General features: G+C 38.5%; 2 protein-coding genes across 4 annotated transcripts in view; one reads left to right on the top strand and one right to left on the bottom strand.

Annotated features, from left to right (window-relative positions):
* PIGB (phosphatidylinositol glycan anchor biosynthesis class B) overlaps nt 1–12,458 on the top strand; it is a 25,156-nt gene extending 12,698 nt beyond the window's left edge. Inside the window, exons 11-13 of one of the 2 annotated variants that reach the window (XR_004647356.1) lie at nt 341–518; nt 1,124–1,359; nt 11,386–12,458. Coding sequence is in view for 1 of the 2 variants with exons in the window: in XM_034783170.1 (XP_034639061.1) it covers nt 341–518; nt 1,124–1,243 (298 nt within the window). In the remaining variant the exon portion in view is untranslated. Of the gene's footprint in view, nt 1–340; nt 519–1,123; nt 1,685–11,385 lie in introns of those variants that run through there. The other variant, XM_034783170.1, reaches the window with a different exon arrangement.
* CCPG1 (cell cycle progression 1) lies at nt 1,676–22,806 on the bottom strand. 2 transcript variants are annotated; one of them, XM_034783169.1, is made up of 9 exons: nt 22,661–22,806; nt 18,407–18,486; nt 18,001–18,208; nt 12,541–12,795; nt 11,017–11,028; nt 8,698–8,825; nt 4,337–5,748; nt 2,329–2,420; nt 1,676–1,798 (listed from the first exon to the last, which is right to left on the bottom strand). In XM_034783169.1, the coding sequence occupies exons 2-9, from the start codon at nt 18,455–18,457 to the stop codon at nt 1,782–1,784; spliced, it is 2,175 nt and encodes a 724-aa protein (XP_034639060.1). In that variant the 5' UTR covers nt 18,458–18,486; nt 22,661–22,806; the 3' UTR covers nt 1,676–1,781. The 2 variants fall into 2 exon arrangements, with proteins under 2 accessions (XP_034639060.1, XP_034639058.1); XM_034783167.1 differs by having other exon boundaries at nt 1,676–2,420; nt 8,704–8,825.

Here is a 22,806-nt window from a genome sequence, read left to right as displayed (position 1 = left end):
CAAAGTGTGCTTCAGTAAAGGACTGAGTTCACTCAGGATGGTCTTTTGGCTATTAAAATCTAAAATAAATCAGATTGTGGATTATTGCTTCCTATGAACCTCTCCAGTTGCAATTACACTCACTACTGGCACCTCATTTTACTTTCTTTATGCTTATTTGAAATACAGAGATGAGAAAAACATTATGTATCTAGCACAGAAGGGAAAGATGCACCTACTGATAATGGGAAAATAAGAGAACAAGAAGTTTTACGGTCTACAATATAGCATCCTTAATTGAAACTAAGATCTAAAATGATCACTTAACACTGGATCTCAACCGTTTTTTCCCCTCTCCTAGCCATGTTCACTGTCCTCTACCAATGAGATTTCTTCAATGTCCTCCAGACCTAACTGGAAAAGAGAGTTACCTTGACGAAGCAGATATATTTTACTCTAATCCACTCAAGTGGCTTAATGAGGAATTTTACAATGGTACACTACCTACTCACTTGGTCTTCTTCAGTGTGCTAGAACAGGTACGTTAATTGCAAGTTAACTTTATCTAGATCAGTCTAAGAATACAAATTTTCACAAGAAATAGACGGGAAAGCTGAAATTGCAGCTTTGAAAATGTTCTTTAGCCTTTAAAACTGTATGACTTGAACATTTGCCCAAAATACAGCATAGCTAATATTGTGTCACTGTAGTGAAGGGAAAGATCCCAGAGAGGGCATGCATGGGTACCCAGCAAATCCTTCATGCCATGAAGTACTGCTGTAAGGCAGCTATCTTCAAAACAGCACCAAGGCAAGTTTGAGGTGCACAGACACAACCTACATGGTTTGCATTGAGTGACTTTATGGGCATAAAGTGAGCAAAGAAGCCTGCAATCAGCAGAATTCCTTCCCCTTCAACTCTTCTGTAAAGTCCATTTACTCAAGGTTGTGGGGAGTGACCAAGATTTCACTCTAACCAAGGGTCATGATATGGTATGGTTGGTATTTCTCCTTCCCACAACACAGAACCTAACTTCCATAGGTAGCTGAGTGGTTGGTTTAATAGAAGTTTAGGAACACCATTTTGTACCCCACCAGTATAAAAATGCCGGACTGTTTGGAAATGAAAGTGTATTTATTTACAGGAAATATCATCGTTTCTTGTCCTAAATGGTTACGAGAGAACAGCTACTGTCTTTCACACCCATATGCCTCAAGGACGAATTGGAAGCCACATCTATGTCTACACAAGAAGGGTGAAATGAAGCATGCTTCAAGATCAGTTTCTGAACTGGGACCAACTGAAGTCAGTATTGTACAGTGGTGTCTTGGTTAAACCGCCTTCTAGTACAGAACAGAGGGCAGTGATACTTGAAAATAGGTAAGCAAAATTGACAGGTCTGGCTCAAATTTACAGGCAGTAGATAAGGATTATACTGGGCGTAACATGTTTAGTGATGCTTCTTCACTGGTGGAAAAGTGGAACTTCAATGGCAATATTCTCATCTTATCTCTTGGTGTTAGAAGGGGAGGGGAAAAAACACGGTTCATCTGTCTTAGGACATTTATAAATAATTAAGAGAACACCAGCAACAGCTACGGCATGACGTTTGTGATTTAGAGGAGAGGAGTAAGACAAGACTTCATAACCTCTATGGGACTGTACACTTATGCTAGATTTGTTTATGAATAAAGACTTTTACCCACAACGCCTCTTTATTTTTCTTCCACAATATGCAGATGTGCAAGAAATTTCAAGTGCATATGTCAGCAAGCTGATTAGAATGCAGCACAGCAAATTCTTCATAAGTCAACAGGCTCTTGAACCCCCAAAAAAGACAAGAAGCAAGTATAAGATTACAAAACATTAACAGATGCATTGCCATAATTTAGATCTACTTTCTGAAAGGATGAGATGAAGTTAGTACACCAAACCATGTTAATTACATGTACATTATGTATGATTCAATTTTGAACTATACTAATGGAATGCAATTAAGCCTATTTTTCACACAAGTCACAACATACCTAGTTTCCATAACAGTACAACTACAACCAAAATCATTTCCAAAGAACAGTAAAGTAACACTAGAGAAAATGCGAGTTAGGAAGTTTGATGCTTTTGAACAGGGTAAAAATCAATCTGTATAAAGAAACACTTGCACCTTGCAGTTTTGTTGAAAAACAATTAGTTTCCATTGAGGAACCACTAGAAATTATCTACTTGTATCTTCCTGATTTTACCATACATAAATTACTTAATATTTTGGATCAAAGGGTAATTGCCCCAATTCTATTTCAAGATTTGCCATGTGTCTTCCATTAGTGCGACCATGTTTATGCCATTTACCTTCTCTCTTATTCCGTTGGTGTTGCTTCGGAGTTTGTTTTTCATGTCTGGAACTTTCAGATTGTGTGAAAGTAGGCCTTTTAGCAGGTTGACTGAAAGGAGTAAACAAAACTTGGTTAGAGCTGTTGAAAATATCTTAATAAAATCAACTACATACATGATTATTATTTCACTACCAGTGCTCAAAGAAGAGTTACAGTTGGTGTAAAGATGATGGGTTTTATTTATTTACGTTTAAGAATGTACGGAGACCTCTCAAAATAGATTACCCAAAACCCTAGTTAGGGTCAGGGTAAATAAGCTCCAATGCAAATTTCCATACCACACCACTCTGCTGGACTTGCAGGGAACACAATGCTGGTTAGGACTGAACAATACTCTTACATAAAGACATTTGGAACATACACAAACCAAGTTTCAATAGAAACATCTGCACCATAATATGCATGTGTGTGTACGCGCATGTGTGTACACACAATACAAGGACTTAAATCAGGGGTCGGCAACATTCGGCACATGGCTCGCCAGAGTAAGCACCCTGGCGGGCCGGGCCAGTTTTATTTACCTGCTGACGCGGCAGGTTCGGCCAATCGCGGCCCCCACTGGCCCGGGACATTGCTCGCCCGCGCCACTTCTCGCTGCCCCCATTGGCCCGGAACGGCAAACCGCAGCCAGTGGGGGCCGCGATCGACCGAACCTGCCGCGTCAGCAGGTAAATAAAACTGGCCCGGCCCGCCAGGGTGCTTACCCGGGCGAGCCGTGTGCCGAACGTTGCCGACCCCTGACTTAGATAGAGGACAGGAGGGTGCTGTTAATAGACCGTTGTAGCTCATCTTGCGTGTTTTTTGATATTACAAGAACTCCAAGGAATTTTATCCTTGTATTACAGTCTCACATCCCACACTTCTGAAGCAAAAGGCTATACAGTCTTACTTTGCTTAATATTCTCACCAGTAGTGATAAATAACATAGTCACTAAATACACTTGAAAATTAAATGCCTGTACCAGTAAACAGATGTTTTAGTCTCATTCAGAATTAATTCAGACCATAGAAAAACAAGCTGCCCAATAACAGAGTAAGTCATGAGAAATCAAAATATCAGAAAGCTGTTTTAATAATGAAATGTGACAGGCAAATTAAAATAGAGATAAATAAATACAGCTAGTTAGATGTGGTGTGCATTTGCCAAAACCAGGAATTAGAAGCTAGCCTTTGATCATTATTACCATAAAGAAACAGTTGAAAGTTGTTCTTTGAAAGCTAAACTGCAATAAAATAAAAAATATTGCAAACTATTTAAAAAATAACAAAAAAAAAAGAGATGCGTGAGAAAGGGAGCAGCACAGCAGTCCAGAAGACAAACACAGTACATTTAAATTTTTAATATAAAACTGTTCTTGGTCTAAAAAGGTTAAATATGCTTTATGGAGTGCAAGGGAAAAAGTTACGTTGCTGCCCTACTGTTTACTGGAAGAAGAGAGAGAATACAACTTTTTTTTAAACACATTAGCATAACTTTGCCTCTCTCATCAGATCAAAATGGAGTTATTTCCCTCAAGAGGCTAAGAACAGTTAAAATAGAATTTAATATATAAGTGGAATAACTCAGTAAAATTATTTAAAATCCAAGCAAAATGCATCATCAGTAAGAAGGGACTTAAGCAGGGGAAGAAAGTGATTACAACACCTCTGAAAAAAATTAACACAGATGCTCAGGCCAGAAAGCAGGCATGCTGTTGCATTCAACAATTGCTCCAAGCAGCAATGCTTAATCTTAATCAACAACTATTTTCTAAAGGAATCCTCCACACATTAAAGCTGTAAAAGGTACAGTGGAATCTGTGCTAATGTCACTTGCCCCAACAGCCAATAAAATCTGTCCCCAAGAGACATCTCACCACATTCATTTTAGGGTTAAAAGGTCACCTGTTGTAACAATGACACTAATTCCTTTGGTGTCCTTAAAAACTATATTTTAATTCAGGAAATATTACATAAAAACCAACCTGCGTCCATACTGAGGTGAATTATCATAATGAAAGTAGTATGTGTAGATGTATTTATCCAAATCCTCAAACATCCCTTCATGGTCACTTTGGTACTCCTTTATGTCCTCAAGATAATCCTTAACATCACTAACGAAGTCCGTGAACAGCATCTGGTCATGTATAAAGATCCCATTATGGAAAAACTTATTGATGAAATTCTCTAGTTCTCTCCAGTGATGGAAACTGTCTACTTCTTGCTGCAAGTATTTTTGCATTAACTGATTAAATTCTTCAGCCCTAATAGGGTCCAGTACTTTGTTAAACAGGCTAATAAATTCCTTATGAGCGCATTCAAAAATACCAGAGCAGCCCTTTAGGACAGAGTGACGTTTTCTGTTACATTCTGGGTTATTGATGCATTTCTGTGAATTAGTATCTTTTTCAAATGTAAAGTGAGTCGATCTTTGTTTTCTTCCTTCTCTGAATTCTTTTTTCATACTAGGCCCTCTATGGTGTGTATGCTTAGAAGGATTCTCATGAGTATTATATTCCCGATAAACAGTTTTACCTTTTCTGTTTGCCTCATATCTTTTATCACCAGACTTCTTCTTTTCATCAAAGATGTTTTTAGTTGTGTCTTTGAAATGTCTGAACGTGGACTTCACAGAATCAGAAAATTTTTTCAGGTTTTCTTTCACTGCTTCTTTAGCCTGTTTAATCTTTTCTTTATGGTGTCTTACAAACTCCTTTGTGGAATTCTTCATGGCATCAAAAGTTTCTTTAACTGAGCCAAAAAACGATTCTTTGGACTTCTTTTTGGTCTTACTTGTTCCTTTACCATTTATCTCTTGTCCTTTTTCATTAGTTTCCTGTTTTTCGGTTTGGTCCTTCACTTCAACATACAGTTTTTCCCACAAATCAGAGCGTTGTTGTTCAAAGTTTAGCTTCTTTTCCAGCTCTGTTAGTCTTCCCCGCAAAGTTTCTATTTCTTCGTTCTTCCTCAATGTATCATCAGTGTCTGTGTTGTCGGATGTCTGATGAGAACTTAACTGCTCCAGTTCTTCTCTTAGAGCTTCAGTTATATGACGTTCTTTGTCTAGTTCTCTCCTCAACATTTGTGCTTCTGCAAAAAGTGTCTCCTTTTGCTTAAGAAAGTTGTGTATTTTTTGTTTTTCCTCTTCCAAATGTACCTTAAGTTTTTTATTTTCCATGACAACTGACTCTGTACTAGTACCTTTATCTTCTACGTTTCTAATTTGTTCTCTCAGCTTCCTTAACTCTTCCTGCAGCAAGTCCAAAGCTTTTTCTTCCCTCTCCAGAGATTCCCTTAAGTGCTGGTTTTCTGCCGTAAGACTTTTCTTCTGAGATTCAAATGATTTCTTTTCTACCTCAGTAGAGATCAGACATGTCGCAAGGTCTTGTTTTAGTGACTAAAACAAATAAAAAGGAACAAGCAAATTTATTAATCTTAGAATTCATACAATTTAAGTTTGAAAAAGGTAAAAGATTAAAAATTCGTAGCATCATCCAACTAGTCACAAAGCATGAGTGTGATTCTAGCACATACAGTACACTCAATAACAGTCCTAAAACACTTGTTATACTGGAATGACTATTGGTCAATCAAGTCTGGTATCCTGATTCTAGGAATGGCCTATGCTTAAGGCTAAGATTTTGTCATGGACAGGCCATGGGCAATAAACTAAAATTCACAGAAGCCTGTGACCTGTCCCTGATTTTTTACTAAAAATAACTGAAAAAATGGGGAGGAAGGGGGATCTTGCCCACACTGCTGCTGCAGCTCTGGGGTCTCTGCTGCCACCCATGGCTGCTTCCGGGAGCTGCAGGGTCCTCGTCTGACAGCAGAAAATGTCACGGAGATCTCTGGAACTTCCATGACCGCCATTGCATAATCTTAGCCTTAAGTGCTTGATGCTTCAGAGGACGGTGAAAACATCCACAATCTGTTTCAGGAAACCCAGACGTCTATACATAACTATGCAATGCTCCATCTGGTATTGGGGTGCAAATTCTTCCTAACAACTGCAGGAATAAGCACATATACTAAAGCATAATATTTTATTGGATTTATCTTTGGATGCATAGTTAAGTTAAACATTATTTAAAAGATGTTTCATTTTGGCAATACTACAGGGGCCTCATTTTCAGAAAGTATAGAGTTCTAAACATTAAAAATGGAGGTTACTTGTCTTATAGTACCTGGAGTGCTTCAAGATGTGTGATCCCTATGGGTATTCACTGTGGATGCATACAGTAGAACCTCAGAATTATGAACACCTCAGGAATGGAGGTTGTTCGTAACTGAAATGTTCGTAACTTTGAACAAAATGTTATGGTGGTTCTTTCAAAAGTTTACAACTGAACACTGACTTAATACAGCTTTGAAACTTTACTATGCAGAAGAAAAATGCTGCTTTCCCTTCATTTTTTAGTAGTCTATGTATTGTACTGTATTGTATTGCTTTTTATTTTTTGTATCTACTGCTGCCTGATTGGGTATTTCCAGTTCCAAATGAGGTATGTGGTTGACTGATCAGTTCGTAACTCTGAGGTTCTACTGTATGTTCTCCATATGCCTGAGACCAGAAGATTTTTCAGTAGCGGTGTTTGGTTGCACCCACACCCTATTCCACTGAGAACATAAGGGGCAGCTTGGGTGACTCCCAGGTAGTACTCACTCGGGAGGGGAAGGAAGAATGCTACACCACAGATTCTAGGATTGGTGAACCAAAGAAGATGTAATGCCTAGTACAGATGTGAATGGAGTCCCAAGTAGCCACTCAGTGGATTTCTGAGAGGGGAACTCCCTGCAGGGAAGCCACTGAGGCTGCTTGTGCTCTGGCTGAGTGGATCCTGACACTGAGGGGAAGGGCTTCCATAAGCTCACAGCAGATGAGACGAAACCCCAAAATCCATTTCAAGAGTCTTTGCAAGGAAATCGCTTCTCCTTTTATTCTTTCAGAGATGGATACAAATAGCCTCAGGGACTTTCTAAAAGGCTTTGTCCTTTGTAAATAGAAAGTTAATGCTCTCCAGCCATCCAAAGAGAGTGTACCCTCTGATGCTTCCAAGGGGGCTCACAGGGCCTTTGTTGACAGAAGGACTGAGAGGCAGGATAGCGTTTGCAAAGGAGCAGCTTGGAATTTTTCCTCTGGGTTGCCGGGGTATATATCACAAAGGAGCAGAGAGTTGGGAATCCAGGCCTCCACTCTTTAGCAGTTCTGATGAAATACTGTCAAGTCTCAGGCACATGGAGTACATATGCACCCATAGTGAATACCCATAAGGACCATCACTCAAAGAATAACCAGTATCTTGAAGTCAACTTCAACCAATAGGCAGACATTACAGATCATAGAGGTTAATGTGCTCACAAGAAAAACAACCACTTAACAAGCAGATTGCTGAATTCTGCATCAGCTTCCATGTCTGGATGGATTTAAAATGTAATCCCATGCAAAACACACTGCAGTACTTTGTCAGAGTGACAAAGGGATAAATAACTTCAAGGTCTACATCCAAAAAATTGTTCACAATTTTATGGCTGTGTGATAATGAAAAAGAGTCAGCCTAGTTGCTCCTGCTATTGCTCTTCTAATAGATGTGGGGAGTCTAACCAGATCCCCAAGATGTAAATACAATTGGCAAATGGCTCAAAGGGGCCAATATTATTCCGACCACGTCTTCTGGTTACTTTCCTCATCCACCTGGGTCAAGAGATGCTAGAGTAGGGAATAAGGAAATCAAACCCTGCTCTCCCCTTATCCAAAACAGGGTGAGGAATTAAAAATGGCACTGTATGATGCCATGTTTATTGTGTCTCACTGATTCAATTTCAGGTTTACTCAATTTACAAATAAAATGTAGGGCTGTTAACTTTACAAAAAAACATAGCCCAACTGGGCTCTTAGAGCCCACCTTATTTCTGTTCCATGCATCATTACCTGTAATCGATATACCGCTAACTGAATTCTGCCCTCTGTGACTCCTATGTTACTTCAAAAAGCTATTCTACTCTTAAAATTGGATCAAATTACAAAGTTTTTGGCAATACGTTAAAAAAAAACCTTTTTCAGTATATAATTTACAATAATGTTATGTATGAATTTAAGAGAATTTACTGAAGAAAAATATTTATTATATATGTGTACTGTTGAGACGTAAATTAAAAGTCAAATAAAGGTCCAATAAAAAATATAGCTGAGTTATCTGTAGAAAAGAGTGGATTCCATTGTTTCTTAGGGATAAAGCATTCTCTCGACATATAGAAATAACAGATTCAACACTAATGTAAGGTACGCACCTCTAATGAGGAGATAATATTCCCCAATGAATTATAATGAAAAGATCACACCTACCCCCACCTTATAGTCTGCTTTAACTCCTTGCTCTCGTTGGCACTGGTAGAGGTCATCTTTCATACCATTTAGTTCATCCTCATGTGTCTTTTCTACCAATTGTTGACGTTTTTGGATCTGAATTGTACCTACAAAGACAAAACTGTTAGTTTGACTCTCAGTAGTTAGAGATGGAAATGACCGATCAGATGATGTCTTTAGTTTCCTGGCAAATGAAGGAACATTCTGATATTGTATTTCACTGTATAGTACACTTGCTCTGTTCTGTCTAGTTTTATAATTGTATAGTCTTATAATTGTTATGTACCGATTCTGTTGTTTGCAGCAACAATTTCAAACACATCAGTACAAGCATCTTTGTTATACTTATGTGTTTGGATAAAAGCAAACAAAATTTGTAATGCTAAACAGATGGAATGATGTTAACTAGAAAATATCTATATTTAAATATAATCAAACAGAAGCTATGCAAAAAATGTTACATGTACATTTTAATAAAATGAAAAACTGCCACAATAAAAGAAATTAAACAAATCCACATTACACATGTTTTGAAATTATAGCTTCAAATTGTCAAGTAACGCTATATTAATAATTACCTGGATATCTGCATGCTATATTAATATGCATGCAAAACAAAAAACCCCCAAAAGTAAACCAAACACCCCCTACACACACAATTCTTAAACAGGTTATAAAGCAATCGGAATAGTTTCACATAGGGCCCAATCTTGCAATCCTTATTTGCGAAAGCAAAGGCGACAGAATTGAGCACATGCTCATTAAATATCCATCTCATTATTCAAGTGTCTGACAGATGTTACTTTTTCCCCATGTTTTTCCAATATATGCCTTCATTCTACTAGCTACAAATTCACTATTAAATAATAAAATATTTTCTTTAGTAATTAGCATTCTCCTGCACTCCCTTTTACCTGAAAGTCTCAATATAGAATTTGTGCAGGTTGGCTTTGATGTTAGCTTAGTTAATAAATAAAAACTCCAAAGGACAATATTAGGGTTTTCTTTTTAAATCTCTAATTTTAATTTCTTCTGCATTGGATCCACTGTTCTGGACTGAAGTAACAAAGTATGGGATATTTCTGTCCAATCCAGTGGAATGCATGTAGAATTCCTTTTTTGAAACAAAGCTCCTCCTTTCATTTTTTATTATTATTACAATTTAAAGAAATAAAGAACTATTGAGGTAATTGTTGTGACATTTAGCCTCATTTAACATTCTCCCATGTCCTGACTTAAAGATAAGAGAATCCCATCTTAAACCAAACATATACAGAATATTCCTCCTCTCCCAATATGAATTTATGAGTGCTGTTCAGAACAACTGCTTCATTCTAGGAGAAACTACAATTGCAAGAAAACTAGTTTTGCCACTCTCTTCTGTTAGCTCCACTTCTCTAGAAATTATAATTCAGGCGGAGTAGATAGTAGTGACCACAAGCCACAAAGAACAAGTAATAAAACAGTGAACAAGCACAAAATCAGTCAACTTCAAACAGAGAAGTGACTATGTGGCTAGAACAAAAGTGGCCTCTCAAACTACAATTAACCTGACATTAAAAGGATGTTGTGAAGTGCTGCTCTCCAGTCCAAATGCTTAAATCCTGGAAAATATAAAGAGGACATCACTTCCCAGAGAAAAGGAATCCCTTGTAAAAACCTTTTCAGAGTGAGCAAAACAGTAAACATTTCCCACTCTGTGGAGGCAGAAACACTGGAGAAGGTGTGGTTGAGTTAAACTATGTGAGCATAAGGAGCTTTCACTTTTAAGAAATAGCCTCCTTTCTGCTGGATTAGAGAAAAATATCTCATCAATGACAACTTCTATCTAAAGCGATGGATTCAATGAGGGGAAAAGTAGAAATATTTGAAAATATGGTCTTTATTATATAAATAAGAATAATAATAATAGTCAGTGCTTTTTATCCATACATCTCAAAGTGCTTTATAAAGGTAGGTAAATATCATAATCCCCATTTTATGGCTGGAGAAACTGAAGAAGAGCAGTACAAAGTGACTTGCCCAAGCTTTGAAAGCAGCAGGCTGGCCCAGACTGGAAAGGAACTCAGGCCACACTGCCTCAACCATACCCACAGACACTATACACTTGTTTTCCTGTTAAATAACTGAAAAGGCCTGCAAGCTCTACGCAGAAGTATTTTATATGGCTGAGTTACTAGTCATATAATCCTGAACATAGTACTAATTGTGAAGCCTTGATTACACAACCATATATATATTTTTAATCAATCTGATTGCAAGCACAGCATCCTCCACATGGCACTCACTATTTCTTACCTTCAGGTTTACCTGAGAACAAAAAAAAAAAAAAATTTTCAAGGGTAAATTAATTTTGAAAGCTTTATACTAAATGTTAAAATTTACATCGTTTTAATCAAAATCAAATCCAATTAAAGAAAGATAATATACATTCCCATTTTGAAACCGAGTTAGTAGATTTTAGTGTGGCATCATATTTTCATGACCGACTATAAATATCATACAATGAATATAAAATAAAAGTCCCTGTTACTCTATTATTTAATATTTATATAAATAGAACCCAAAAGCCATGACCAGGATTGGGTCTCCATTGTAAGCTCTGCACTTAGCTATTTTGATAACACCGGTAGTTACCATCTATTCTGTTGTTCCTCTACTGCTCAGGTTTGAAATCGGACAGAAAAGAATCAACCTTAGACACTGTACTAAGAAGCCAGAGAGAAGCTGCTGCTGCACTGGATTCCATCAATACACTGAGAAATTGCATTGTGAGTTATGGTACATTTTCAAGTGCTACTTAATATTTTGTCCTCCTAACAAAAGGTAAAAGGCGAGAGAGATTCTGAATTGTTCCATAAAAGTATATCTAGTTCTCTCATTCAGCAACTGAGGAAACACTGGATGAAGGCCAGAAATGTCTTCCAGTATCTTGCCAGCAACTATAAGGATTACCACAAGACTAACAATAGGAAAGTAAAGGATTAGAAAGGTGAATAAATCCAAAGCATTACTACTAATAAGCAGGGATCCTAGTTTTCCGTGATAAAAACAAATTCTCTGATACAAAACAACCATAAAAATCCACTTTTTTCCATGATTAAAATGAAATGCTGAACTTTAGTTTCCCTAGCCACAATATATATAGGTATCAGTTGAACACAATGTTTTATTGACATATTTACAATTTTTAAGATGACAGTTGGAGCCCGCCGCCTCCTGGAGCTGACAGACAGGGCCCTGTTCATTCTTCTAATTATCCAAATTTCTGATGATCTGATCTGACCCCGGTCCCAATTAGATCAGATAATTGGGGTTCCACTTTATGTGATTTTATTTTTTCACAAAATGTAAAAACTAAAGATTCTCTGTAAAAACGCAAGGTCTGCATTTTTCTATGTCAAACGGATTTCTAGGATTCCTGCTAATAATTTAGTCAAGTAAATGTACACAGTCCTTTATGAACAGAGCCAGACATTTCCTTTCTGCAAGCTCTAACAAATTAAAAGAAGAAAGAAGAACAGCTAGTGTAAGGATAAGGTAGAGACCTCTAAAGTTATATTAATATGATTTATATTTAACAGTGCCATAAGCTTGTATCATGGGAGTTAGGAAAGTATTGGACAAAACATTTAAGTATCAAAGTTACTTGTTAGTACGATCTGTACTTCTGAAGGAATAATAGAAAAAACACTAAGGAGCCTATGACATGAATAAATATGTTGAATGAAAAATCTGAATCACAATATACTGGTATGTCAAATGTACATTTTGTACACCACCTGTCAATTATGTAACTCAACTCAAATTTCATGTACTTACCATAGAAGTGTCCAAATCCCATGCTGATTGCTATCACCAAAGCTAGTATAATGCACCTGTTCAGGCCACTACTGAATTGGCGTTTGTGTTGCTGTTCTTTGGGAGGTTCGGTTTCCTGTTCATTAGGTGTCCCGCTCTCAGATTCAGAGTTCGAGACAAGCCTCTTCTTTGCACGCCGTCTCCTCAGTGTGGGACTGGATTGATTGCTTGTTTCGTCACTACTTGATTCATCATCACTAGGCTGAGGTGGAAAAACTGAAAAGTGAACACAACTCTATAACAAAAGAATTATGAAACATCTGCAGTTTTCTGGACTATATTGGAGTTAATTAAAAATTTATCTGCCATACCCACTAAAAGTATATTTTGGCCCTTAGAGTTGGAGAACACAGTACATCATTTACTGCACAAAAACTGTCATTGAAAAAGCTCCTTTTTTATTTAGAATGCCGTATTTGATTAAAATCTCCATTTTAGAGAAACAAAGAATCAAGACACCACCGTGATAAAAACAAGCTCTATTTCATCTTACAGCCTGACAGTTCCCAAGCCCGAGAATTCCATTTATTAGAAAGTTTTACATCCTGGGCCAATTGTACCTTTTAAAACAAAACAATGGAACGATTATAAAAGTTAGAAAGTGAGAAATTTCATTTCCATTCCCATTGCACATTCTTGTGAAACGTGAAAAAACCAGAACTGCCAAACTTTCCTCTCTCATATATAAAAACTGCTTACTGCAAAAGATGGAACAGAAGCTGCTAGCACAGAGGTCTACCAAAAAATAACACATGCTAGTTGATATGGTTTTATTATAGTCTCTAAAGCAATGCACTCAACCCTCTACACCCAAAGACCACTTCATGGAAACACTTGCAGACATAAGAGTTGAACATTTAGTATAAAAAAAATATGCGGATTATAAAGTACTTATTAATACAAATAGCTTTCTATTACAGCGACTTTATTTTTTTCACGTACTTTAAATAGCTATCATACCTCCCTACCACAATCTTTTCACACCTCCCCAAAAAGCCACTTTTCAACCACTACTGCATAGGAAAGGAGAAGGCTCAGCAATTGGGTCTCTGTAACCACAGATCAGAGGCAGCAGGTGAAAGAACCCCATAGTTCTAAGGGCATACAAGGCATGGAGCCCCACAAAGATTATTCTATCCAGCACCATGGAACCAAATCACTTGCTGCCAATCACACGTTTTGCCACCAAGATTTGAGGAGACAGGATTCGTAGTGAAAGAAATGTTATCAGAGGACAGCAACTGTTTAAGTCTTTTTGCACGTATACAGTACAAGATTTTATTATTTGTTTACTACAGATGCATAAGCATAAACATTTACTGCCTCTTGCCAGAAAACCACTGACAATAAGATGCAAGTATCTCTGTGGTTCTTCTCCTAGTTAAACAAACAGGTGTTGGCATTAAGGCCACAAATATAAAAGTCTAATTAAAATATCTTTGTGTGGCTAATATGAGTCAACATATAATTTCACAACTGTAACAACCACACAATTAGCAAAAACATGCAAATCTCACTGAATAGACAAGAATGCCAAGCAATGACAGCAATAATCAGACCAAGCATTATAATTTAAGTTTCCTCACCGAAAATAAAACCCAAATCCTAATTTTTCAGATATAAAGAGCAGGGCCAATCAGGCCCACCCTGAGACAGATTACCAAATAGTAATATCTGGAATACTAAGATATACTATTTTGGACTTCCATGGAAAAGTAGCATGTTAGATTGTGAAAGAGAATTTTCCCCTCATTAGATAATACATTCCAGTTTATATCCCTGACTGAGCAATTTTTATATGCTTGGGTAAGAAAAACAGGAATTTAAATTGAGTTCAACCATGTAGGCAGCTTATCCTGAAGTGCAGACACTTTTAAATCAATTTAAATTCAACAAAGAAGGTCTTTTATAGAATGGATCATTTAAGTAGATATGCGCTTCAACAACTGAGGACGAGGAAAGCAAGCATTCAGAAATGGCTCAGTCAGGTGAGAAAAAGTATTTGAACTAGAATTCAGTGTGGAGCTCAGACACAAATGCACATGTTCTGTATGTACACACTTATAAAAGGAATATTTCACAAGATAAGAAATGGCTAGAAAAATAATACTTAGTATTTTCAAGGTTGGTTCAGCTAGCAGAGGAAGCTTACACATGTGGAAAAGAAACTGTTCACAGGAATAATGTACTCTTACGGTATATCTACACAGCAACTAGACACCCACAGCTGGCCCATGCCAGCTGACTTGGACTTGCAGGCATCAGGCTGCAGGGCTGTTTCATTGCAGTGTAGACTTCCTAGCTCGGGCTGGAGCCCAAGCTCTGGAACCCTCCCACCTCGCAGGGTCCTAGTGCTCAGATTCCAGCCCGAGCCAGGAAGTCTACATAGCACTGAAACAGCTCCACAGCCTGATCCCGGTGAGCCCAAGTCAGCTGGCACAGCCAGCCTCAGGTGTCTAGTTTTTTGTGTAGACATACCCATAACCAACATGGGAAGTTCTCTGATATACTACAGAAAAAAGGTGCGAAAAAAAGACCACGAGAAAGAAAGGAGAAACAGCTATAACACTTGAAGATATTTAAAGCACCGAAGCACTTAATGGAAAATTTTTAATAGCACTACCCTCAGATAAGAATGATACCTTCCTACAATAGCTATGAGGATTCAGTATAGTGCCATACTGCAAAATACCCACAGAAAGATAGTGGATATGAAAGATAAAGTGTGATCCTTAGAGGCAATCCTAAATATCATCTTCTGGTTATGATCATAAAGGCCAGATCTATATTAGAAACTTTTGACAGCACAGTAATGTTAATACTAGGCGGATTTTTTGGTGACATTTCTGTACTGGCTAAAGCCCCAGTGTTTTTTTACCACCATACGAATGCTTTTGTGGCTATGCCTTATTTCACACAGGGAACCAATATAAGCTATACTGATAAAAGTCCTTTTTTGCCAGCATAAGCCGTGTCTACATTAGGAGGGTTTGCTGATATACCTATACTGGCAAGCATTTTCTAATATATACTTGGCCTAAGTCCCTGCCTTGGGGAAGCCAGTTGTCCTGACTGCTCACAGCATAAAACTCAATCAGAGTTTAGACAAGCAAATGAAGAGTTCACAGTTGGATGCCATCTTTAACATAAAGAAAAAAGGTAGAATTTCTTCATGCCAACTGCTAAAATTACAAATGGCTTTCCAAACAATGCAAACATGCTCAACACACTTTACTACAATGCACAATCAATTTAAAGCACTGTACTGAAGACTTGAAATCATTTAAATTAAACATGGAAGAACATCTCTCTATGGCTATAGATACATTTGGACTCCAACAGCAGCCATCCAACTAAGTGGTTAAGCAAATATATTAAAATATTGCTTTTATTGATGCTCATTCCAAATTAAGGTACAGTCTATTTTTTGAAAAGCAAATCAGTCAAATAGAGCCTAATAGCTTAGCCAAAATCTGTAATAAAACAGGTTTTGAGCACCTGTTTGGAACATTACCACTATAACAGCAAGTCAGGTAGGCATTAATACTTTAAAAGCACTCCATGCTAGGCACAAGCAGTCAACTTTATACAAGCTGATCAAATTTAGTCACACCACCTTGAAAAGGAAGGCTGCCAGACATATGCTCTTTCAGGTCATCACCCCATCCCCTTACACATTCTGGAATCTTCCTCAGCTTCTCCCACCAACCTTCTTTTGTATATCAAAACAGAAGAAAGATTTTAGAATTTATCCATAAAAGGAAAAATCAAGGTAACAGAAAATAAAATCAGATAATGTGGAAGATGTTAAAAAGTTGATGACACCTTTATTAATAACAGTCACAAATGGGTCAGATTTTGATACTGGACTGTTTGTCAATCTTTTGATGCATATGGACATTTATAAGCACAAAGATATGGCATATATGTACCTACTCAATACACATTCTTTGCTCCCAAGTTAAAGCAGTGCTTTTGAAAGTCGTTCCTTCTCGTATGTTACTTTCCAAATTACAGCTTAATACTAAGAAGGGGATACAGCTTGGAATAGGGTTGCCAGGTGTCTCGTTTTTGACTGGAATGCCCAGTCAAAAAGGGACCCTGGTGGCTCCGGTCAGCACTGCTGACCAGCCCACTAAAAGTCAGGTCAGTGGTGCAGCGGGGCTAAGGCAGGCTCCCTGCCTGCCCTGGCTCCACGTGGCTCCCAGAAGCAGCCAGCATGTCTGGCTCCTAGGCACAGAGGCAGCTATGGGGGCTCCACACACTGCCCCCACCTCAAGCGCCGGCTCTGCAGCTCCCATTGGCTGGGAACCCACACCCCCAGCCAGAGCCTGCACACACACCCCCGAACCGCCTACCCCAGCCCTGAGCCCCTTCCCGCACTCTGAACCCCTCGGCCCCAGCCTGAAGACCCCTCCTGCACCCCAAGCCCCTCATCCCCTGTCCCAGCCAAAAGCTCCCTCCCGCACCCCTCACACCCTCCTGCACCCCAATCCCCTGCCCCAACCTGGTGAAAGTGAGTGAGGGTGGGGGAGAGCAAGTGACTGAGGGAGGGGGGATGAAGTGAGCAGGAGCACGGCCTTAGAGAAGGGGTGGGGCAGAGCAAGGGTTTTTCGGTTTTGTGCGATTAGAAAGTTGGCATCCCTAACTTGGAAGCAGTATAAATGTGTGTTATGACAGGGAATGAGTAAGAGAACGCAACACAAGTAAGCAGGATAATGGCGCAAGAAGGAGGAAGCACATGAAACTAGAGAAAAAGGTAGTAAGGGAGAAGACAAATGTAAAAAAAACCCAAACTTCGCTGTAGTTTCATACCCTTCTTCCTACATATCATGCTGTGTACAAATTAATAAGAGCTTCAACTCCTCTACAAGATATTATACATAGTGCAGTATAAGGGGCAAAAGAGTCCATTTGTGGCATGACATTGTTATTAGTCTTCTATGCCCCAAACATCAACGTATGATACTTAATTGGTTACTGAGACATAATGCCATCTATCTCAGCTCTTTGGCAAATCAACACATTTCCAAAAGGAAATATAAAAGATTTCTAAGTAAGAAATCTGAAGCATGAAAGTTAAAAAAAAAAAAATCATATAAATCCTCTAAAACATGTCAGTAATATATTTTGTATTTTAGCCAGCATGCATTTCACATTCCTATAAATGCTTCTAATTTAGCACTACTTTTGAAAAGAACCATAAAGCTTATGCTAGCGCAAAGTTTGAGAGGTAAGGCATCAAGAGTATGAAATCTGCAGACATCTGGGATATGTTTTCATACAGACTGAGAAGTTTCCCAAAGAGAACTATACAAGCAGGAAATAAGGCTCTCATAATTTAGTTACTAAAGGAGACCCCAACCCCGCCCCTTTTTTGTACCATTTGTACATAGTTCCTTTGCAGTTAACTGCTCTTACCAGTTTCTGGTTGACAGAATGTGTATTGGCTGCTGGAGGAAGAACCCATGTTAAAATCATCTGAACCTTGAGCTTCCTCATCAACAACTGCAGTTTCTTCCTGCGTTCCAATTTCTTCTACTTTAGGTGTTTCAAGGGTAACAATGTCAGAATCATCACTAATAGCCCCAATACAGGAACCGTGATCAGGCAATCTTTCTTTCTTTGCCTAAAAAAATCAGTAATATAAAAAGAGGTTATTCAAACAGACATACAGAAAGTAGAGCATTTTAAAAACAGAAAGTAGTTAATGCTTTAGGAGCAAAAGAGGAATAATAACAACTTTATTTTTGTGTCTTAAAAATATTGCTTGGCATTGTAAGGTGGGGTTCATTTAGGTCTTTGAGCTATACAATACATAATATACCTCAGGAACTGCCTGGGTTTCCTCCAAGGCAGCATGAGAAGTTTCTACCATTGACACCACATCATCTTTGCTGCATTCAGCTGTAGTACAAAGAAATCTTCAATTAATGTGGGATTAAAAACATGGACTCCACTTTTCTTCAAACAATTTCTAAAGTCATATCATTCCTGAATAAATATTCTTCAAATGTATTAAACTTCATTGTTTAACATCCCTCTAAGAAACATCAGACTCCAAATACTTTATCACTAGGATATGATGATGTGAGGATGCTTTTATTTAGACACTCATTGCATTGATCGTACTAGAAGCAACCTACACCCTAAACATACACTTAGATTAAATTCAACAGTATGTCCTCCGTTATCCAGACATCAAGATGGAACATAGATCAATCTGGATAATCCAAGGACTTTTCAAGATATTGAGGGACCTGGCCTCGCTTTGGATAATGGATTCCTAGACATTAAATCAAAATTTTATTATATTTTACCATCTGGGGTTCTGCATTAACTGTGTGAATCATCTCACTGCTAAACCCATTTAATAAAACTTGCCATGAATCGTCTTAGCTTCATAATACAAATTGGAAAAAATATTTATCCTATTCAACCTATTTATAAAAAGATTAAATAAGGTAAATATATTTTTTTCCGATTTATATTATGAAGCTAACTACAAAAAATGTGCAAGCCCAAATTCATGCACCCAATCTAGGTGTGCAAATACATGCATACAAGTTGAGATTTGCACATGCTTTATATATGTGGAAACCCGGACATACATATGAATTGGGATAGGGTATTTAAAATTGGGCATTCACAAATGTGCATGCACATTTTGGAAGATCTGCCCCATTACCTTGTAGATAGCTTCCACTGAGAGGCAGAGAGGTCCAGTAGACAAAGCATTGAACTGGGACTCAGCAGGTCTGTGTTCTATTCCCAGTTCTGCCACTGGTCTGCTGCGGGACCTTAAGTAAGTCACTTCACCTTTCTGTGCCTCTGTTTCCCTTCCCATCATATGTCTGACAAAACATCATCTATTTATATGGTAAGCTTCTTGGGACAGGGACTGTATTCTATCACAACTGGACCCAATCTTGTTTGGGCCATCTAGGCACCACAATAACAACAAACTGAGACCACCGCCAATCTGTGAAAAGTATTTAGCAAATTATTAAATATCACTCAAAGAAATTTCTACTGATAGTTTAACTGGTCTTAATTTCTGGATGACAGAACATGTATTGGCTGCTAGAGGAAGATCTCATGGTAAAGGCCTCAGAATGCTAAGCTTCCTCATTATGCACATGCACAAACTCCAACTTTGCAAATCCTGTGTTTTAAGATTTGGCTGGCACTTCAAACTCCACTCCTTGCCACAGAGACAGTGGATTCCCTAACTGAAGTCCCTGCACAGCCCTACTCCTCCCATACTACTCACATAGTTCCCATAAGCCTCATTCAATCCCTATAGCTCCACTCCATGCTTATAGGCCCTCACATGGGCACACACCCCTTATCAGCTTCCTTGCAGCAGTGCCATTAGGTGTCTTTGAAGCACTGATGCCTCAGTGCAGAAATTCTGTGCTCTCTTAGTGTACCAGGTAGCAGAGCCACAGAAAGTGGGAAACAAAATGGGACATGGATAAGCAAAGAGGGAGAGCTCCAATTTGACAAACTCCCTATTGTTTGTCAGAGCACAACTTCTCTCCTGTCCTTTTTGAGATCCTCAGGAGATGAAAATATGGGGGGGCTATGCAGAGGGCATAGAGGAGAAATGGGGTTGTGTTGGAAAGCTTCTTAGGAGAAGGCGGCCATTATATATCTGAGTTGAACCATCACCTTCAAGGGCCCTCCCATGCTGTTACTGCCATGGGTAGCATCCCCTCAATACTCCACACTCTTCTGATGCCCCTCATAGCTCACAGAACCCTGTGCCATATCACTGCTGTCCAGCCTAGCTCCTCAAGCTGAAGGCCTGGGGAGGTGTACACAAGGGGTTGATCTGTGGATTCAGGGAGACAGGCTCAACTGCAGAGAAACAGCCGTTAATGGAATTTAACAGCTCCACTCTTTGTCTTTGCGGAGCTCAATTAAGTGATGATAATAACTATATATTTCAGAGTATGATTTGAAAACTGTCTTATCCCCAAGATGGTAGACTGTGTAGGACAGAGAAATTTGAAGTTTCAAGGGATTGTGGTGGTTTGAGTATAAAACAAAGAGTCAGTCCGAAAAAATGTGAGATCCAGGAAAAAGTTTCAAAAAGGGCTCATTTCCAACTGTTACCTCTGGCAAATTTAATAAATCTTTGATAAAAAATATTATGGAAAACTCAGTTGCTCTTGGAAGAGAGAAAGTGTTGATACAAAATTCAATAATTAAAGTATAAAATGGAAGGATTTTCATTCTGCTTTAAACACAAATCTCAAGGCAATCTTAACACAGAGCCACTGAGGCACCTCCATACTACCAATTAGTTGAAGTTTATTTAACAACCAGTGATAAACCATAGTGACTGCTCAGATTTATGGTAAGTATGATAAGCGTGGGCAACTGTATGTGTTGTGCTGGCAGATTTTGTGTTGACTTGTGTTGACTTTGTGTGGCTAATGAAGGTGTTTATGGCATTGAGGGATTAAATGTGTTTGGGATTATTGTGTGTGCTGGTTGTGTTTTACTGGAATATTTGTGTATGCCGATTGTAGTACTGTGCAGGTGATTGTGTTGCGTCTGGGGGTTTTGTAGGGGTTATTGTGTGTGAAAACTGTGTTGTAGTGTGCATGGTTGTATTGAGTTGCATCGGGGGATGCTGGGAGATCTGTGTTGAATTGTGCGGGTGGCAAATAAGGGATGTATGCTACAGTGAGGGGTTGTTTGTGATTCGTATTATTGTGTGTGCTGACTGTGTGGTTGTGTTGATTTGTGTCTGGAGGGTTGTATTGGGGGATTTTGTCTTGTTTTGTCAAGTGAAGAATAAGGGGTGGTTGTGTGGATTTGTGCATGTGGGAGGTTGTGCTTGGGGATTGTGTGTTTTGCATGTGCTGTGCCTGGAGATTTGTGCTGACTTGTGTAGGTGGTCAATGAGGGGTATGTGCTGCGGTGAGGGGCTCTGTGTGTTTGCGATTATTGTGTGTGACGGTTGTGTTGTTGTGTGGGTGGTTATGATGATTTTTGTTTCAGGGTGGTTCTGGGAGATTTGTAAGGGTGACAGATGGGTGCATGGGTGTGGCAGCCTGACCAAGTAATCCACCATCTCTGCAGTCACCCTCATACAAACAATGAAATTAGCAAGCAAATTGGCTGTAGAGGAAGGGTGTTGATTGTTTGAGTTACCTCTGATATCACAATGGTCTATAGTACCCTAGGTCTCTTGGTATGGCATAGATACATGTCTTCTGTAGCTGTACACTGAACAGATGTAATTTATAAAGTCAAATTGGCTCGGAACTTAAAAATTAGATGGTACTAATCCACAAAACCCAGTGATGATTCAGCCTGGGAATATTCTTAACAAAAAGAAAAAACAACAAGGAGTCCTTGTGGCATCTTAGAGACTAACAAATTTATTTGGGCATAAGCTTTCGTGGGATATAACCGACTTCATCAGATGCATGGAGTGGAAAATACAGTAAGCAGGTATAAATATACCGCACATGAAAAGATCGGAGTTGCCTTACCAAGTGGGGGGGTCAGTGCTAACAAGGCCAATTCAATTAGGGTGGATGTGGCCCATTCCCAACAGTTGACAACAAGGGGTAGCTCTCAACTATCCCTGTAGCTGCTCCCAGCACTTCACACTGACTCCACAGATATTTTAGGCTTCAAAGTGACATAGTGACATTATTGGATTCTTATTATAGATATAATTCACATTTGCTTCTAAATCATCCTGATTTGGCATATGACATAATTAAGGAATTTTAATTAAATCATGATTTCTGTATCAGTAATTATATAGCTATCTTTCAACTATTCAAATAGGTACTCTTCGTTAACATGCCTGAAGTAATGATTCAGAAATATGCACCATACTAATAAAATTTCACTCCCATATACATTTTACAAAGGAATATATTTGTAATTCTAGTTACTGAAAGTTGTCCACAACACTGATAAAGTAGTAATGTGACAGAGGCCTATACCCTGTCTTTATTAAGGTGTACATATAGAATATCTTGGACAAAACTAATCGCTACAACAGAAGTCTTGCATATTTTGTAGACTAGCTCTGCTTTTAATATCTTACCTCTCAAATCAAATGGTTGCTCTTCTTCCTCCACCAATGTAGCATATTCTTCTGACGCAAACTCAAGATTACTATTTGTTCCTCCATTTTCAGAGGTCACAGTCTCTATATCAGACCCCTGAAGAATAGAAAGCTTTACATTAGTT

This window comes from Trachemys scripta, chromosome 10 (assembly GCF_013100865.1).
Source record: "Trachemys scripta elegans isolate TJP31775 chromosome 10, CAS_Tse_1.0, whole genome shotgun sequence".
Lineage (NCBI taxonomy): Eukaryota > Metazoa > Chordata > Testudines > Emydidae > Trachemys > Trachemys scripta.
The sequence above is the reverse complement of the archived record's forward strand: the minus strand, read 5'-3'. Positions and strand labels throughout refer to the sequence as shown.